Source organism: Otolemur garnettii, unplaced genomic scaffold (genome assembly GCF_000181295.1).
Source record: "Otolemur garnettii isolate 467f Iridium unplaced genomic scaffold, OtoGar3 scaffold00101, whole genome shotgun sequence".
Taxonomy (NCBI): domain Eukaryota; kingdom Metazoa; phylum Chordata; class Mammalia; order Primates; family Galagidae; genus Otolemur; species Otolemur garnettii.
Genome location: NW_003852496.1, coordinates 598,301 through 618,312, shown reverse-complemented (window position 1 = coordinate 618,312; position 20,012 = coordinate 598,301). Strand labels below are relative to the sequence as shown.

The 20,012-nt window shown below is 43.5% G+C and overlaps 1 protein-coding gene across 1 annotated transcript in view; it reads left to right on the top strand.

Moving 5' to 3' along the window:
- TXNRD3 (thioredoxin reductase 3) overlaps window positions 1-14,715 on the top strand; it is a 50,954-nt gene extending 36,239 nt beyond the window's left edge. The window contains exons 13-16 of the mRNA XM_012809221.2: window positions 4,236-4,343; window positions 11,621-11,716; window positions 13,920-14,054; window positions 14,249-14,715. Coding sequence (XP_012664675.1) covers window positions 4,236-4,343; window positions 11,621-11,716; window positions 13,920-14,054; window positions 14,249-14,311 — 402 coding nt within the window. The 3' untranslated portion in view covers window positions 14,312-14,715. The remainder of the gene's footprint in view (window positions 1-4,235; window positions 4,344-11,620; window positions 11,717-13,919; window positions 14,055-14,248) is intronic.
- Window positions 14,716-20,012: the final 5,297 nt, after the last annotated feature.

The following is a 20,012-nucleotide window of genomic DNA, read 5'->3' as shown; positions in this document are numbered from 1 at the left end:
AGTGCCCATAGTGTGTGTGTTTTACCTCACACAGTGCCCATAGTGTGTGTGTGTGTTTCACTCCATAAGGTGGCTGTTGCACAGCTGCTGCAGTGAAGGCGACGCAGATGCCGTTTCTATACACTGTTTGCTTTTCCTCCCTTGGGATGGATGGTGCTGCTGGGTCTCATGGCAGTTCTAATTTTAGGGTTTTGAGAAACTACCGTGCTGTTTCCATAATGGCCGTACCAACTTACATTCCTACCAACAGTGTATCCTGCACATCCTCCTCAGCAGTTTCTTTTTTTTTATTTTGGAGACAGAATCTCACTCTGCCATGCAGGCTGGAGTGCAGTGCTGTCATCATTGCTCATTGCAGCCTCCAACTCCTGGGCGCTAAAGCCACCTCTAGCCTCCCTAGTTGCTGAGACTACAGGTGTGTGACACCAGGCTTGGCTAAAGCATTTTTATTTTATTTTATTTTTTTTAGTATACACCAAAGTTTTATTCCTGATGGCTAAAGCATTTGTTATGTTTTGATAATAGCTGTTCTAAATGGTGTGAGACGATGGCTCACTGTGGTTTAGGTTTGCATTTTCTTGATCATTAGTGATGTTGAGCATTTTTCATACACTTTTTGGCCATTTGTATGTCTTTTTTCAGGAATGTCTATTCAGATCCTTTGCCCTTTTTTTTTTTGAGACAGGGTTTCTCTGTCACCTGGGGTAGAGTACAGTGGCGTCATCATAGCTCACTGCAGCCTGGAACTCCTGGATTCAAGGGATCCTCTGCCTCAGCCTCCTGAGTAGCTGGGACTCGGGTGTGCACCACCACATCTGGCAAATTTTTCTGTACTTTGTGGAGATGAGGTCTCACATTTGGCCGAGGCTCTTTTGCCCATTTTTCAGTTTGGTTATTGAGGTCTTTTTTTTTTTGCTATGAGTTGTCTGAGTTGTTTGTACACTCTGGATATTAGTTCCTTATCAGGTGAGTACTTTGCAAATATTTTTTTCCATTCTACAGGTTGTCTCTTCATGCTCTTGATCATTTCCTTTGCTGTGCAGGAGCTTTTAGTTTTATGTTCTCCCACTTGTCTGTTTTGTTGTCTGTGCTTTTGACGTCTTACCCATAAACTTTGCCTAGACCAATGTCCTGAAATGCTTCCCCTGTGTTTCATCTAGTACTTTTATAGCTGTGGTTCTTACATTTAAGTCTTTAATTCATTTAGAGTTAATTTTGTATGTGGTTAGAGGTAGGAGTCTAGTTTCATTCTTCCACATATGGATATTCAGTTCCCAATACCATTTATTGAAGAGGGCAACCTTCTCCCAGACTATGTACGTTCTTGGTGCCTTTGTTGAAAATCAGTTAGCCATAAATATGTGGATTTATTTCTGGGTTCTCCATTCTGTTCCATTGGTCTCTGATCTGTTTTTTGGTTTTTTTTTTTTTTTTAACCAATACTGTGCTGTTTTGGTTATTACAGCTTGGTAGTAGTTTTTGAAGTCAGGTAGTATAATGCCTCCAACTTTGTTCTTTTTACTCAGTATTGATTCGGCTATTTGGGATCTTTTGTGATTCCTATATAAATTTTAGAATATTTTTTCTGTTTCCATGAAGAATGTCATTAGTCATTAGTATTTTCTTTGGTCTTGCTTGAATCTATAGATTGCTGTGGGTAGTGTGGTCGTTTCAACAATATTAATTCTTCTAATTCATGATTGTGGGATATCTTTCCATTTGTTTCCTTGTGGAGAGTTTTCAGAACCTCCCTGGTTAAATTCATTTATTATTTTTTTTAGATAATCATAAATGGGATTGCTTTCTTAATTTATTTTTCAGCTAGTTGGTTACTGGTATATAGAAATGCTATTAATTTTCCCATGTTGGTTTTGAATCCTACAACTTTACTGGATTTATCAGTTCTAGACTGTTTTAGGTGGAATCTTGAGGTTTTTCTATGTCATCTACAGAGAGGGACAGTTTGACTTTCTCTTTTCAGTTTGAATGCCTTTTATGTTTTCTCTTGCCTGCTTATTTTCCTGGGACTCCCTGTACCCTGCTGAATAAGAGTGGTGACAGTGGGGGCCCTTGTCTTGTTCCAGTGGTGACAGCAGGCGCCCTTGTTAAGAATTGATTCATCAGCTCTTTGATGCATCCATGCTACTTTTCTTGCAGAGTATTCCACATTCTGAGTTTCTGTGAATTCATAGAATTCATATTCTCCCTAGGAGACACCTTGCGCTGCTTATTTCACCCCTCATGCCTCCTGCAGTTGCTCATGAAGACCTTGAAGGGTGTGTGGAGGAGTTGGCCCATCAGGCGTACCTGGGGGGCACTCTGCTGGCGCTAGTGGGTGGAGGCCAGCAACGCTAAACATGCAAAGAAGAGTCATCCCATCTCAGGTGCAAATAGCATTTGAATGTGTGTTGGCAGAGCATTTGCCTAATGCTGTAACAAGTTAATCATGGCATCTGTGGGGAGGGCGGATTAGAAGATGGAGCATTACGTGTAGGGTATAAAGAAGGAGATGAAACGTGAAGGACTGGAAGGAAGCCTACAAGCAGGCTAGCAGGAGGTCAGGTTCAGGTGAAGGAGATGGTCTAAGATGCGGAGAAGGTTTTTAGGAGCAGGAGGAAAGTTGAGTAATTTCCTATTGATTTTTCTTAATTGATGTGAAACAGGAAATAGACATCTGTTAAGAATGAGGCCTCTGTGTAAGCCATGGAATCTGGGATTGGCTGCCAGTCAATACTGGGATGGACTGTTAGTCAATCAGTATTCAAGGGCCTAAGACAAGTCAGAAAATACCAGGGTAGTTCACATAGTTATGTTATTTTCACATCCATTTTGGAAAAAAGAAAATAAATGCCTGGCTCACCCATGGTGTGTACAGGTAGGCAGACACAAACTGGCACTAGATCCCAGATGTTAGAGTCTGGGCTGATGGGGAGCGTGTCCTGTGTTTTACACAGATCCCCTCACCAGTTCAGTGATACTTCTTGGTGCTGCTTTTTTTCTCTAAGTTAGTGGTTCTCAACCTTCCTAATGCCGTAACCCTTTAATACAGCTCCTCATGTTGTGGTGACCCCCACCATAAAATTATTTTCATTGTTACTTCATAATTGTAATTTTGCTACTGTTATGAATTATAATGTAAATATCTGATATGCAGGATATATTTTCATTGTTACAAAGGGGTCACGACTCACAGAGAACCACTGCTCTAGGGTAACAGTAGAAACTTACTCAGACTCACAGGTTGAGGCAGTTTGTTATAAGGATCACAGGATTAAGAGATAGGATCACAGAGGAATTGGAACAAGAACCATGTTGAAGCTGGGCCTCGCTGCACTTGAAGCACAGGGGTCCTGGGGTCCTGCTGCTCTGGGGCCTGACAGCACAGGCAGTGTTGCACACACCTGCTCTTCTGTAGCCTGACTTGGCTATAGCTGTGTAGGGATGCTTCTTCCTGTCCCACTACCACCTGAAACATTCTCTGTTTCTAGTTTATTTCCTCCCAGAGAAAGAATTGGATTGACCCAGCTCACCTGTTTCTGGCATTTCATAGATTTCTGGCTAGCTCCTGTATTGGTTCTCTGGGGTCAGACGGGTTTCCCTCATCTAGCTGCCTGTGACCATTGGCAGGGGTTGGAGGAGCATACAGAGCTGTGGGTGTGCTGCCCTTGGAAGGGAATGGGGATGAGCAGACACTTTGCATCTTTTCTCTGCCACCCATGCCCAACTTAATGTCTGTGTACATGGTATTCACGGTGCCTCTGGCCATGTATGCCAGCTCTTTTCCACACAGTCAGAGAGGCCCTGTCTTTTCCCAGGCAGGGACCTTTCCTCCTGGGCAACAGTGCCACGTGCAGTTCCCTCACTTTCTCCCAGGCAGGTCCACTGGGGCTGCTGGAGGAGTGCTTGTTAGGTTTGGAGGCCACAGGCATCTTTCAGTTTGTTTTCCTGCCACTCAGTCTGATAAGTCTCTGAAAACGGTCTGTTTTAGCCACTGGACTTTGGAACCAAGTCACAATTAATCAGCCCTGGGGTATATCAGCACCCCACACATACTTGGGTGCCATCTCCCTGTGGTGCTCAAGGACAGTCACTCGGCCAGCACTGTGGACCTGTGGATTTGCTCTGTCTCCCTGTGGTCCAGGAGTATGGAATGGCCAAGGGGTGGTCTCAGCCTCAACACAATAACATCATTCCAGTTCCACAAAATAAGAGAGTGGAATTTGTTTTCCTTGCAGTGTGATTATGTTAATATCCCGACTGCGGTGTTTACCCCTCTGGAATATGGTTGCTGTGGATTATCTGAAGAGAAAGCTGTTGAAGCATATAAAAAAGAGAATCTAGAAGTAAGACTGTTTTATTATTTCCTTTTCCAGAATTTCTCTGTTAATCAACTGTTTATACAATCACTTCATATTTTGTCATTTTGCAGATTACCGTAATGGTTATATTGTAGGAGATAATATTCCTAATTTAGGAAATTAGAAATTTAACACTATTTCTTTATCAGACTAATAATAAGAGTACATTTGGGGAAAGAGGTGATTCCAATATTTAAATTAGGACTTTTGAGTTATAGGTAACAAAAATCTACTTGAGCAAGCTTGTACAAGGAAGCTCCAAGTTTTTTAAAAGTCTTTTGAGAACACAGGAATGCATTAAGGCGTTAGGAAGGACGAGATCCAGGTATTGGAATGTCATCTCAGCTTTTGTCTTACTTTCTTGGGGTCTCTGTGTACATTTACATGTGTGTACACCGTTCATTTTTCTTTCTGCAGACAGATTTTATCTGCCACTGGAAAGCAGCCAAAACATGACCTTGTCTTCTGCTCCTGAATTTATCTAATAGTTCTGGTCTTAGAAAGGCCTGATTTGAAACACTGTTTCTTAGTCTCAATACTTGACACTTGGTTGGTCCCAACTGGGTCAAGTGTCCATCCCCTTGGGTTGATGTGGCCAGCAGCAGAGCCACACCCATCACTAGAGCTCTGGGAGCCTACACTCTGGACGGGCTGGCGTCGGGCTGGCGGACAGTCTCAGGATAGTGTGGGCCATTCAGACTCCCCAAACACACATTTATTTGCACCTCTCTTTCACTCCTTCACCTTTTAGCCAATCATAATCTTAAAAATATTTTCTTATTTTTTGGTGGGTAATTTGATTGGCTTTTTTTGCCCACCCTCCCAACAGAGGAAGGAGAGGGAAAAACAAAGAGAGTTGGAATTACTAATACTTGATATTTTAAGTAAAAGAGAATTGAAATTTCAGTCTTTTCCCTTGAAGACATTTTAATTGTATGATTTAATTTATTATTGGGAATATAAATATAGAACCAGGGATATTCCCTAATTAAATGGCCTGTGGACTTACTGAAATTCTTACTTAAATTTCTGTAAAGTTATTGATATAGAGGGACTGAGGAGGCCTTTTGAAAATATATTCATAATAACTTTTAAACTAAGAAAATCAAGGTGAAAAGAAAAGGGAGAGTAGAAAAAAAGAGCTAGAGAAAGGTTAATTTTTTTGTTCACAAAATTCATGCTATGAAGTTCTACTTTGAGATTAAACTGAAATTTTAATTTTAGTTTTCTGTGACCTGATCTCAAAGAGAAACTGAGAACTGGGAGACTTCCTCAAGGTCTTATGAAAGGGACATTTTGATATGGTGAATAATATCAATAATGTCCTTAATGTATCTCTTTAGTAAATATAATGAGTTTTATAGAATTGTTTCTCCCCCCACTGCCCATCTGAGACAGGGTCTTGCTCAGGTGCCGTCTCTGAGGGGCAGTGGAATGTTCCTGTAACCTGCAACTCTCGGCCCAAGTGATTCTCCCCCCTCAGCCTTCCACATAGCTGGGACTAGGGGTGTATACGCCACTGTGCCTGGCTAGTTTTTTTTTATTTTTGTGGAGATAAGGTCTCGCTACATTGCCCAGGCTGGAGAACAGTTTTTTTTTTTATTACATCCAGAAATACAGTCTTACGGTTTAATGTATAAAACAGCAATTCCTAAATGGGCCAAAACAGGGCTCTCTGGTGGCCTGATTAAATACAAAATTTTAGAGAATCTAGACCCAAGGTTTTAACCTGTTTTACTTTAAAGTTCCTTCGAGAATAAAATCTTTGGTTCCATATCGGGGGAAAACCCACATGCATACGTACATAAGAGCCACCTTAATTCCTCCATGTTGTTGCCTACAATTTGTGGTACCTTCAGAATATGTCTGGTACGGATCTCCTCACTTCACTTCCCCTCACCATCCTGTTCTAGTCCTCCCTCCTCTGGCTCTTGCCTGAACGACTGTGAGACCTCACAGGTTTCTCTAACACACACCATTCCAGTCATAACACGTTAGCCAGAGGGATCTTTTAAAAATACAAACCAGTTATGCCATTTCCCCACTTAACTCTTCCATAATTTCCCCGTGCCCATAGAATACAGTCCATGTTCCTTCCTCTTGCTGTAGAGGCAGAACGTTCCAGGTCGTTCAGGCCAGTCCCGTCCTGCTCATGATGACCTGGTCATGCCGGTTTATTGTTTGTTCCCTAACCACATCATTTCTTTCCTGTAGCCTTGTCTCTGAGCTTCTAGTTTCCTTGGCTTGCTTCTGTGATATGTGAAAAATAGAGGCTATTCAGCACTCCTGCAATGTTAAGAAAAATGTTACCCAAAGGACACAGATAAAAAGAAATAGTGTAGGATGGTGCCTGTGGCTCAAAGGAGTAGGGGGCCAGCCCCATACACCAGAGGTGGCGGGTTCAAACCCACCCCCGGCCAAAAACTGCCAAAAAAAAAAAAAAAAAAGGAATAGTATGTTCTTCCCTAGTGCAGTAGTCCCATATCTGATTTTGCCATTTGGGAGAAAAGAGAAAAAAGGGAGAAAGAAAGAGATGCCAGGATTTCTCCTGAGTAAAAAACCTGGACTTCCTTTCTAATGAACACCTGTTGTATGGAAGGAGGGAGCGAAATAATCACAGCCATGCCCTGATTATTAAGGACAAAGTGAGAAATAGAAATACTGTGTCACCAAATTAGCACATACATCAGAATTACAATAAGCACATGACTGGAAGCAAACTTAATTATATAGGAAAAGTTGGGTTAGTTATGCTTCAGTGTGGGAGAAAAAAGTCCAGGACTGCGATACGCACAGAGAGGCAAAGATGACCCTTCGGTGGAAAGCCTAAGAAGCGGTAGCAGGAGTAGTATTTGGAAACATAATAGAAGAAAATATTGCTACTATTGGAGAAGAGCTGAATCTAAAGATTGATGTAACATACCTTGTTTGTGGAGAGATTGATGCAGAGCCGTTGACATCAGGATGTCCCAGTTACGTTCCTGACACTTAGGAATCCAGGCAGAGAAAAGTAGTTGTCCACAGTGAGCACAGAGTCAGACTGGCCTTGAGCTTTTTCACAGAGACATTCGGTACCAGATAGAATGAGTGATGTCGATAAGCTTTTGAGGGAAGATGTGTATTTTAAAATAAACTCTCTAAGATCGTGTCTTAGTTCGTTTGGGCTGCTCTAACAAAATGGCTTAACTGGATGGCTTATGAACAATAGAAATTTATTTCTTACACTTCTAGAGGCTGAGTTCTGGTAGATCAAGGCATATTTGGTATCTGATGAGGACCCTCTTCTTGGTTTACAGACAGCTCTCTTCTCTCTGTGTCCTTGAATAGTACAGGAGCAGTGAGCTTCCTAGATCTGCTTTGTCAGGGCGCCGACTGCATTTGTGAGGGCTGGCCTGGCCCTCATGACCTACCTGCTTTCCAACAACCCCACTTCCTCATATCCTTGCCCCATTCCACATGTGGAGAGGAGATGCATGTCCCTTACTAGAGATGATTTACAGGGTTTTTCCCCCATTCTGGAGGCTGTCTTTTTATATTATTGATGGTGTCTTTTGAAGCACAAAAGTCTTTAATTTTGATCAAATATAACTTATCTTTTTTGGACACATACTTTTCATGTCGTATCTAAGAAAACACTGCCTAATCCAAAGTTCTGCCCATGTTTTCTTCTTAGAGTTTTAAAAATGTAGTCATGCACTGCTTACAGCAGCAGTGTATTCTGAGGAATGTGTCAGGCAGTCTGTGTGTACACATCAGGGTGTACTGGAGAGACCAGATGACGTGGCCTACTGCCCATCAAGGCTGTAACAGACTGCTCCAAGGCTGCACACCGACACACCATGTTATGGTGCAATATCGTAGGGAATTATAAAACTGTAGTAACCACTTATCTAGGTATAGCTGAACCTAGAAAAGGTACAGTAAAAAATATGGCACCAAAGATAAAAGGTGGTACTCTGTATAGGGCTTACCCCATGAGAGGAGCTTGCAGGACTGGAAGTTGCTCTGGGTGAATCAGTGAGTGATGGACAGTGAAAGTGAAAGTCTAGGGTGTCACATATACTTTGTGAACACTGGATACCTAGGTTACATTAAGTTGTTAAAAATGGGCTCAGTGCCCGTAGCTCAGGGAGTAGAGCACCAGCCACATACACTGAGGCTGGTGGGTTCGAGCCCAGACTGGGCCTGCTAAAGAACAATGACAACTGTAACAAAAAATAGCCAGGTGTTGTGATGGGCACCTGTAGTCCCAGCTACATGCGAGGCTGAGGCAAGAGAATTGCTTAAGCCCAAAGAGTTTGAGGTTGCTGTGAGCTGTGACGCCGTGGCACTCTACCGAGGGTGACATAGTAAGACTGTCCCAAAAAAAAGAAAAATTGTTAAAAAGGTTTTATTTCCTCATTAACAAATTAACTTTAGCTTACTACAATTTTTAATTTAAATTTTTTTTGCTCTTTTATAATAGCACTTAGCTTAAAACACAAACTGTATAGCTGTCCAAAAATGTTTTTCTTTATATCCTTATTCTATAAGCCATTTTCTATTTTAAAAAGTTTTGTTTTTTTTTTTACTTTTTAAACTTTTTTTATTAAAAACTAAGACACAAACACACACATTAGCTTAGGGCTTACCCAGGGTCAGAGTCATCAGCATCACTGTCCTCCACCTCAATACCTTGTCCCACTGGAAGGTCCACAGGGGCAGTGACAGGTATGTGGCTGTCATGCTCAGTGAGAACCATGCCACCTTCTGGAATATCTCCTGAAGGACTTGTCAGAGGCTGTTTGACAGTTAACTTTTTTATTTATAAAAACCCCCAAGTTTTTAATAGAGTGGTACCTTCTAAAATAATGATAAGATGTGTAGTACTGTAAGTACACACACCAGAAATGTAGCTATTGGGCGTCGCCATTGAGTACTATGCACTGTGCATAATTGTCTGCTAGGCTTTTACACCGGAGGTTGCACCACCGTCACAGAGCACATGAGGGGTGTGTTGTGCCGCGTCACTAGGTGAAGGAGTTTTGCAGATTCTCAGAGGACCATCATTGTGTGCACTGTCTGTTGTAGACCGAATGATATGTGGCCCATGATTTCAGTTTAGGTCTCTGACCCATTTTAAGTCAATATTTGCATACACAAGTGGTGTGAGGTAAAGCTGTGGCTTCCTTCTTTGCTTGTGGCTTTGTGGTTGCCTGCAAACAGCTTTTACATGGTAGAGGAAACACTGGTAATTACACAGCCAAGAGTATCACTGTGTTGGCAGGATGAGGGTGGGCAGGAGGATGCCAAGGGCATGGCTGGGGAAGAAAGGGTGAAATCCTCCTATTGCATAGAGCCAAGTTGGCAGATAAAGCCTAAGGTAGAAAAGTCAAGCAGTGGCAGTATAAGCATGTTTTTAGAAACATAGAGGTAAATACCAAAATCAGCACATAAAAGAATTGAAAGTGATGGCCTGTGGGTTTGTTGAAACAGGTAGGGGCAGAAATGGCTGTTTTTTGTAACAAAGTTTTGAAAATTGTGTCTGTAATTATTTATGATTTGATAAACACTTTTTAAAAAGCACAGGCAATAAAAGGAAGACTCTGAATAAGGGGAGTAATGAGAGGAAAAAGAAGAAGTAGGACCCACACTTCATACCCACCTTGAACCAGGAGAATCAAAACTTAAATACAGTAAGAACTTAGAAGTATTAGAAAGAAAAAACATTTGGCACAGCCAGGGAGAGCGCAGAAGGAGTGCTCAGCTCCTGCCTGCTCAGGGAGCAGCATCAGAACAGCAGCTGCTGTTCTTAAGTCAGGCCACACCTCCGAGAGTTGTCACCCTTTCTTTTTTTAATCTTAGAGCTGTCATTTTAGGAGATTATATCTTGAGGTAGAGAAACATTTATCTTCTATTCCTAAAAGCCACAGAAATGTAAAAGTTTATATTAAAATATGTTGAAGTTTCTTTTTCTTCTGTTAGGTATAAATTAAGTCTAATTTTTTTGTTACAACTATATGCCATGATACTTTTTTAATAAATATTTTAACTACATATGTTCCCACAATTGATGCTTCCCTAACATTGTAAATGGTTATTTCTGGGTGGTATTTTTTTTTTTTTTGAGACAGAGTCTCATTCACTCTGTTGGCTCTGTTCACTGAGGCTACTGTGCTATGGCCTCAGCCCAGCTCATCCCAACCTCAAATCCCCAGATTCAAGCAATCCTCCTGCCTTGACCTCGCATGTAGCTGGGCTTACAGGTGCCTGCCACATTATCTGGCTAATTTTTCTATTTTTAGCAGAAATGAGGTCTTGCTCTTGAGGAGGAGCTCAAGGGATCCTCCTGCCTCCGCTTCCCAGAGTGCTAGGATTATCGGTATGAGCCACCACACTGGGCCTGGGTGGGATTTTTTAAAATTTAAATTCACCCATTGAATTATAGCTCAGATACATTACAGATGATAGTTCAGGTACATTTCTTATTCTCTCACCCAGTATTAGTTCTCACCTTCCTCATGGAGTGACACAGAGAAGCGGCACTGGGAGGTTGGATCTGCCTGATCCCATCTGAGAGCCCCCCAGTAGGTGTGGATGAGGATGGCTGCTCTACCCCTAGCTGGGTAGAGAGTTGAGATACCTTCTAGATGATGGTTCAGGTACATTAGTTCCCACCTTCTGTAGGGAGTGACTCAGAGGAGCGGCACTGGGAGGTTACACCCACTCCTAGGTCCCACGCTGGGTGGAGGGCACACTGCTCTCTGCTGGTCTTCAGGAGGCAGAGCTCAGCAGCACGCGTAGGACACTCTCGTGAGGGTTTGGGAGACAGAAATGTGAGGGTCATAATCCCTGATTTCAAGTAACATAGGTTCTTAATCTCTTTGAATGGCTAGAACTATTTTATTTTTTCTGTTTTCTAGATTTTGCTTGACTTTGAACATTGTAGTCAGGGTCTTGGCCTTGCCTCTTCAGCCTCCCCGAGGACCCCGGGCACTAGTGCATTGACTGCCTTTAAGTGGTGGTGCTGTACACGTTTGAAAATGGAATTTTTTTCACAGATTCTTTTTGGAACTGCTGAGCAACCAAAACAAAGGTCCACACACCTGTGCAACTGATGTTTCAGGAGCTGTGGCCCAGATGCTCCCATCAGATACATAAAGTTGGGATCATTGAACTTTCAATTTCTCAAAGCTGTTACAGAGGTTATTGTCGTTAGGAAATTAAAGAGCCTGTGGAGGAGTAGCCTTCATATACATTAATCTCTCTCATCTCTTCTTCAGGTATTTCATAGTTTCTTCTGGCCTCTTGAATGGACGCTAGCCGGCAGAGACAACAATACTTGTTATGCAAAGATAATCTGCAATAAATTGGACCATGTACGTAATACCACTACAGCTGAAAAGCTGTGATTTTAGAATGTAGCTTTCATTCCTAGAATTTAGATTTTTATAATCTGTTTAAAGATAGCCTTCAGGGCTGGACAGAGCCCCTTCACACTGCTGGGGTTTGCAGAGGCCGAGCCGTGGCAGTTCACATGCCCTCTCTAGGTAGAGCACCGGAAGCCGTCTCCTCCCAGGGCTGTCTCGATGGCTTGATAGTTGAAACTTGACAGTTTAGAACAGAATGATCTGTGAAAATTTTGGTTACCAACTAATAAATTGTATAGGATGTGTTTGTGTGTGTTTTATAAACTGGGTTTCAGAAGCTATTAGAAGGAGATGCTCAGAAAGCAACACCTGTTGCTGAGTCCTGGTGAAGCTTTTCACTAGAGCAGCAGCAGAAGGTACTGCCCATGCTGATGGCTCTCCTCCCTCCAGAATGCTGACAGCACCCCTCATAATTACAGTTTAAGCCTAGTGTATTTTTAACTTGCTTTGTAAAGAATATCGCATATGGAGAGCGCTATTCAGACTTGGTTCTTCTTTTGTTTCTAATCTGTCTGGGGAGATTAAACATAAATACTGAAAGCAACAACTGACCCTTCTATGAAGTTTCCAGTAAGACAGCCATCATCTTGTTTAAGTGTCATGTCTGTTTTCATCATACTCTCAGTACAAAAGAAAGCGGGTGCCACAGGCTGACAGCCCACTAGCATCTGCTCCACCGCTGCATGGGGAAGCCGTCCAGAGCTCAGGGCTTTCTTGGTAGTTGCACGTCTCAGGGCAGTGGGGACGGAGTTGGTTACCATGGCCCTGAAGAGCTCCAAGTTGGGATGAGTTTGCAGTTGTGCTCCTGGGGGTTGTGTCCTTGTGTGGGACTATTTCCTTATTCTTTGGGAAGAAGTTTTCTGAAGTCAGCATCGTGGCAGTTGGAGGCAGCCTTTCCCAGGGAAGCTGGGAGAAGCTGTGGGTACCCACTGCTGGTCTCTGAAAGTGAGAGCCGCTGACAGAGCAGGACTCAGCCTCCTCACAGCTGCAGACGGCCACCTCGGTGGCTGTCACCCTGAGGTGGCATTGCTACCTCTGTTGCCCTGTCTTAGAACCCCTTCCACTCTGTCCCACGCCAGCCTTCCCGCTGACCCCAAGCTCCCACACAGTCCCCAGGCTGTGGTCTCCCCCTTGCCCACTGATGACCTTGGTGAAGCCTGTTTCTGGAGCATCACCCTAGTACTGAGAAGAGGAAAGACCTTACTCCACCTGCTTCCCTCATGCAGCACCTGACTCCGTTTTCAGTTATCAGTGGAGATTTCACCAGATGCCCTGCTTTTCTCTGGACCATCTGCCCTTTTCCAGGTTGCTGTGTGAGGCACCACCTCAGATTCCAATTGGGTAGCCTTCCATGGGGCCCTTGGAATTGTACTTGGAACCCCTGGCCCAGGTGGCATCTGCGTGCCTCCAGTGCCCACCAGTAGGTGTGGATGAGGGTGGCTGCTCTGAACCATTATTCTTTTTCCAGAATGGGCAGATATTTCTCCTCCCTCTGACCTCTGGTGCCCTTTTACAGTTCTCTCTTCATCTGTTATACACTTTTACTATTGAAGATCAAAATGAAGAATAGAGTCTGATGAGAAAATATTAATGCACCATTACCTTGGAAATTGACTGCAAATCTCGCCTCCGTCTCTGGGGGTCTGTGCACCACGTACGCTCTGCACCCTTCAGCACACAGTGCTTGGTGACAGCCACACACCTGCCACTCCTTGAGCTCAGGGTTAGGAGCAGAACACCTTGCTTTCTGCCCTGGCAATCTCTGCATTTCCCGTAAACCCGCTGCCTTAGAATTATTTCAACATTGGACTTTAGTTCAGACATGTTATGTTGTTGTTGAGCACTATCTCAGCATAATTCACAAATTTACATTGTACTGATGAACTCTTTCATGCAGTGGGTAAATTGCTTGTTCTAGTAAATTTGAGTGTAAATTAAGTCTGGATGTGCATTTACTGGCTCATTTAACAGATTCTTAAGAGAGACTCAGTTTCATGGTAATGTTCTCTGCTCAGTTCAACATGAGAGTTATTTCTCTTAGATTTTAACTATACATTTTACTGTAAAATTTAACTGTGGAATTGCAGTGAACAGATTCCTATTCACACCATTAACCTACTGGTGTTCTCTTTGTTTTGTTCCTGTATTAAAGGATCGGATAATAGGATTACATATTCTTGGACCAAATGCTGGTGAGGTTACCCAAGGATTTGCAGCTGCAATGAAATGTGGGCTCACTAAACAGCAACTAGATGACACCATTGGAATTCACCCCACATGTGGGGAGGTAGGAAATAGAACATTTTTTTAACTGGCTTCAATAGATGTGGTTCAAAAAATAATCATAAAGCACATTGTTAAACTTTGGTATTAGTAACTATGTATTTAAAAGAATGGCATAAATGTAACATTGAGAACGTGTTTTCTTGAAACAGTGCTTACCTCTCTCTGTATGTTCCCTTTGTGTTCCCCTTTGCACAGGTATTCACAGCCTTGGAAATAACAAAGTCATCGGGCCTAGACATCACTCAGAAAGGCTGCTGAGGATAGGCCTGCTGCTACTCAGTTTCCTTGTCATATTCTCATTTCTTTCAAAGACAAGAACACTCATACAAAATGAGCCTGTGCTCGTGACACCTGCTGTTACTCAGGGACCAGCACAGGGCTTGTTTGCAGCACGGAGATGAGAAAGCAGACAAGGAGACAGGACAGCAGCAGGCATCTGCCTTGCAGGCGTGCTGACAGCAAGAAGCAGTGAGACTGCCTCCTTGACGCCTCAGCTCGGAGCCCCTCGTGAGGTGAGCTGAGGCCGACTCTTGCAAGTCAGAACTGAGCTTCTTTCTGCAATACCTTTGAATGGCACAGTTAACCTAAGTCAACTTTTTTGGTAGCTAATGTTTATCCCCTTGCGTGTTGTTTCTATGAAAATATGTTTTTTGGTTATGAAACTAACTATAAAGTGTTCTTCCATTGTGTGGACCTAGATTTCACATGTGCTCACTGGTGAATGGTGTCTGGGGAGATACGGTTGGGCAGCTGACGCAGATGACTGGGTGTGTTAGCAAAACCCGGTGCACTCTTGTGCAGATTTTAGTCATCTGTTTTCTCTTTTAGGGTATATTTTAACCTCCTGTCAAAATCTTGACTCCTGCTTCACCTTCTCATACATTATTGATGGTAATGACCTTGAAGTCATTCTCCTGGTTGTATCTCTAGCCTCAGAAGAATATTTCATGTATGGAAAACTACTTGAATTTCTTTCTCATGTTGATCCCACCAGCAATATTAAAAAAGGTTTTCAATACTGTATTATGTGAAATGTAACTAATTTCAAACTGCATAAAATGATTCAGTCACAGTCTGTTTAATGGTGGTCAAGTTCCATAAGTGAGTAGGTGATAGAAAGAGGTTTCATTGTCAGCACCCAAAGGCCCTTGATGAGGAAGGCACCCTGTCCAGCACCCTTTGGAAGCCTCTTGTTTCTTGACGAGCACACCCCACAGCGGCCCGGTTGAAGCTTTTTCAGGCCACTTAACTCTTTTGAGCCACACTGGCTGTTTAGCCCAGTGCCATAGGATCAGGTGGGTCTATGCGGTCAGAATTTCTAGGCATAAGTCTTTTTTAAAATTTTCTGAAATTTGCTTAAGAGCAAAATTTTAAGCCAACAAACAGATGGGAACATCATTCTCAGATGACCATCTTTGCTGCCCGCTCTGGAACCCAGAGGAGTGTGGAGTGGAACTGCAGGAAGCTGGCATAGTGCCTGGTTATCGAGTGAGAAAGAAGACAAATGTAACTGCCCAGAAAGTAAGAGCAGCGTATGGAAACTGTGCGCTTGGGGTAGAAGCAGCGCTGTGGGAACAGAGGGAGGAATATGCTGCTGGTGTGTGTTGGGCGTGTGGCCGAGGTGGGGTGAACAGTGGTGGAGGCAGCCACAGTCGAGCTGAATCACAAGGGGTGAACAAAATTTGGAAGATTGAGAAGCAATATGGAGAGAATAATTTTGTGTGTGTGTGTGTGATAAGAGTGTCACTCTGTCACACTGGGTAGAGTGCCGTGGCATCATAGCTCACAGCAACCTCAAACTCCTGGACTCAAGTGATCCTCCTGCCTCAGCCTCCTGAGTAATTGGGACTACAGGCACCTGCCACCACACCCAGCTAGTTTTTCTACTTTTTAGTAGAAATGGGGTCTCACTCTTTCTCAGGCTGGTCTGAACTCCTGAGTTCAAACAGTCCACCCACCTTAGCCTCCCAGAGTGCTGGAATTAGACAATCCACCATGCTCAGCCACGGAATAATCTGAATAATGCTTTCAATAGATTCAATTAAAATACTAGATTAAAATATATTTTAAAAAATTGTGTTACTGTATTGATAAGCACCAAACACATGCACACACCTTTTTTGGAATCCCAAATCAAGTGGAACCATCTGCGAACCCTGAACTCTTCCTTTGCACTGAGCATAGGACAAGAAGACTAAATAAATCTCAGTCTTGCTCCAGGTCTAATAGAAGACGTCTGTGAAGCTGGGACCCCAGGGGAAGGCTGGGTGGAAAACAGTCTCACAGAAAGAGCCGGCAGAGAAACTTGCCTCAGCCCTCACTGGCATGGGAGAGAAGATATAACCCACCCTAAGAATCTAACCGCTAACCAGATTAGAGACCACTGAAAGGCTAATTATCTTTCTTTAGCAGAGAAAGGAGAAGGTTTGCATTTGCATCTGTCTGTAATTGGCTCCCTCTCACCCTTTTCTTTTCCTCCTCCTTCTCTTTCTCCCCTTACTCTTTTCTCCTCTACTTGGGTAAATCCAGTGTCTACTACACATAGTCCCTGAGAATAGTGACAGATTAAAGATAAAACATACATGCATCTAAGAGCATGCAGGTGTGTATAGATCTGCAAGGAAAGTTAATGTCCTCCACTGTAGTGGAGATTTTAATACGCCTCAGTAGTTTTAGACTAAACACCACAAAATCAGTAAAGATGCAGATTTGAATAGTAGTATAACAAAATCGATTTAATGAACTTACAGAGTCTGATCTCAACATGAAAACAACTCATTTCAAGCACACTTTGAGTATGTATGAAACTTGCCCTGTGCTAGGCCAAGGCCTAACAGATTTCCAATGGCTGGTGTGTAGGGATGGGGCGAGAGGATGTCAGTAACACCAGGAACCCAGTGACCTCAAAACCATGTAGTGTGTTGGAAAATAAAGTATGGAGTGTCGTGTGAGGTGAGTAAGGGGTTAGTGGGAGAACAAACTTGGAAATTGGTAGAATCAGGAGCCACTTTGCAAGAAGCAGGGAAGTAGGGGAAGATCTTAGGCCTTGAGGAATGATAGACTTGAGACCTCTGGTCCCATGACTTACTGGGTGAGTGATAATAAATAGCTTAACTTTTCCTATCCTTCATTTATGAAGTGTGGACACTATTGCTGTCTCATAGACTTTTAAGAATTGAGCAACATTTGTTAAGTTCCCACATACAGCGCATTGGTGTAGGAACCTTGGCTTCTGTGATAGTGAGTAGGGACCCTATCAAGGAACAGTCTTGTAGACACACAGCAGCACAGCCACTGGGTGAGCACTCAGGAGGACGACAGGCGCCTCAGCACTCTGCAGACTGTCACTTGGAGGGCGGCCTCTCAGCTGGTCTCCAACCCGGATCCCCAGCTGCTGATAGTCACATCCGTGTGTAGTCTTCACCCACATTGCTCTGAGGTTGGTCTGTGTGACGGGTAGCAATGGCAGAAGCGGTGGCACATCACTGCTGCGACTGGGTCATTACTGGGCTGAAGCCTGAGTTCTGGTCGCCCTGGTGTACTCTACTGAACTGCTTGGTGTGGGAGAAGAAGCTGCCATGTCATGATGACACGGGAAACCCACGGAGAGGCCCAGCAGGAAACAACCTCCTCCTGCTCAGCTGCTTGATCACAACCTCTTGAGACACTTTGGGCCAGAACCCTCCAATGTGTCTCTTCCAAGATTCCCGACCTTCACAGAGTATGAAGGAATAAATGTTTGTACTTGAAGCCTCTGATTTTCAGAGTAATTTTTTACACATCAGTAGGTAATTAGTACGAGTCAAAGAAAATGAAAACTAATACAGATCTGATAAATGTCTTGGGGAACTTTGTTTCTAGGATAGACAAACCTCATTTGGAGTTGTAAGTTCAACAAACAGGAATCAGCTCACAGCCTTGAATGTACCTCATCATTGCAGACTCAGCAGGGAAGTTCTCCTCTGTCTGAGATGTCTAGATGATGACTCCTGGGGGTGGGGGGAACGTGCGAGGGGCAGGCTCCCTCTCACTGGCTTTGCTGCTTGCTAGTGAGCATATACTAGTGTTGTATGTAATCAGTAGGATCTCTGTAAGGTGACCTTCACAATCCATGAGACAATTAAGATGTGAGGGGCTATAACAAACTGGTCTGCACACGGAGGTGGCCAACACGAGGAACTAGGCCTGCAGTATGGACACCTACCTGTGGTGCATGTTTGGCTCTGGAAATAGGTCACCTGAGGGAGGCGGTCAGTGTGGGGAGGTGTGCGGGGGGGTGGGGGGGGGCCCTGCTGTACTCAGGGCTGCTGCTCACTGGCGAGCTTGCCTTGGAGCCGTGCTGCTCTGGATTGTATTTGCTGTGTTCTACTATTAAAGATTTAACTGACTTAAGTTAGAAAATTTTCTATTGGAGCTCTCCTTAAAGTGGCCCTGAGTCATGTGTCTTGGTCCAGATCTATTTAGGTGTCTCAGATTGAGTCGAACGTCTCAAGGACAGACATCCCTGGTCCTCAGGAGAGTGACTGCCACTCTGCACCATAGCTGTATGCTTCAGCAGGCATAGCCCCTGTTCTGTGGAGTGCTCAGGGGAAAGGGCGATTCCTCGTGCAATATATAGGCTCAGTACATGTTCCCCATGGAGGAGGAGCATTTACTGTGGGCCATGATAAGGTCATGCTTAAAAGTGGGTGGTTCACTAGGATGCTACAAAATGCCTTTGCTGATGTGTACGCCTCTGTCACCAAAAAGTATCCTGGATCCTGGTATAGGAAGACTTTATATATGACACTCTGTGGCACAGTCAAGGAGTTAATTCCACCATTGCCATGTGGAGGAATCCTAGCCCTAAAGACACTGATTTGAGACTCTTAAGAGCAGGTGTCCTCAAACTATGGCCTGCGGGCCACATGCCGCCCACCTAGGACATTTATCCGGCCAGCTGGGTGTTTTTGCTGCCGCTGCCTGTCCTGCTTACCAGCTGACTCATCCCGGGGCCCGCATGGGACTTCAACTGTCTGAAGGACAGTGAACTGGCTCCCTGTTTAAAAAGTTTGAGGACCCCTGCTTTAGAGGAAACTTATTAGTATGAGCAGGACAGAGGAACCTATCCCTGAAGTGTATCCAGTTATCACCAGAATGAGGGGAGAAAGGGAAGAAAAAGAGGATGGGGGGAAGGAAAGGAGAGAGGGGGAAGAAGGCAAGGGGATGGGGAGGAGGGAGGCAAAAGTGGACAAGTGGGAAGCAGGGAAGGGAGTGAGGAAGGGAGGCTGTGAGTGGAAGAGACAGAAACCTGAAACAGGCTCAGTGTTTACCCAACTGGAAATGTAAAATTAAAGAATTTATATAACAAAAAGATTAAAGGGCACTTATCTTTTTAAAACAACATTTTAAAGTTCAGTGGTGTTACATAACCATCACCACTATCCATTTCTAGAACTGTTTTTTTATTCCAAATAGAAACTCTATTCATTAAAGAATAACTCCACATGCCCCGCCCCCTCCTGGTAACCTCTTGTCCTTATGAATTTCCCTATTCGATAATAGTATCTCATATAGGTAAAATAGTATCTCATAGGCAAAATTATACAAAGTTTGTCCTTTTATGTGTGGCTTATTTCACTTGGCATTATGTTGTAACATTGTTATTTCATTCTTTTTAAGGGCTGAGTAAGTAATATTCCATTGGAGATAGCACAGTGAGTTTATCCCTTCCTCTGTTGATGGACCCTTGAGTTGTTTCCACTATTTTGGTATTGTGGATAAAGTTTCTATGAGTGTTGGTGTACATGTGTCTGTTTGAGTCCTTCCAATTCTGATGGGTGTATACCTGGGAGTAGAATTACTGGGTCAGGTGGTAACTCTTATATTAACCTTTTGAGGAATCATCAGACTGTTCTCCACAGGGGCTACATCATTTTATATTTTCCCCAGCCATGCACAAGACTAACAGTTTGCACAG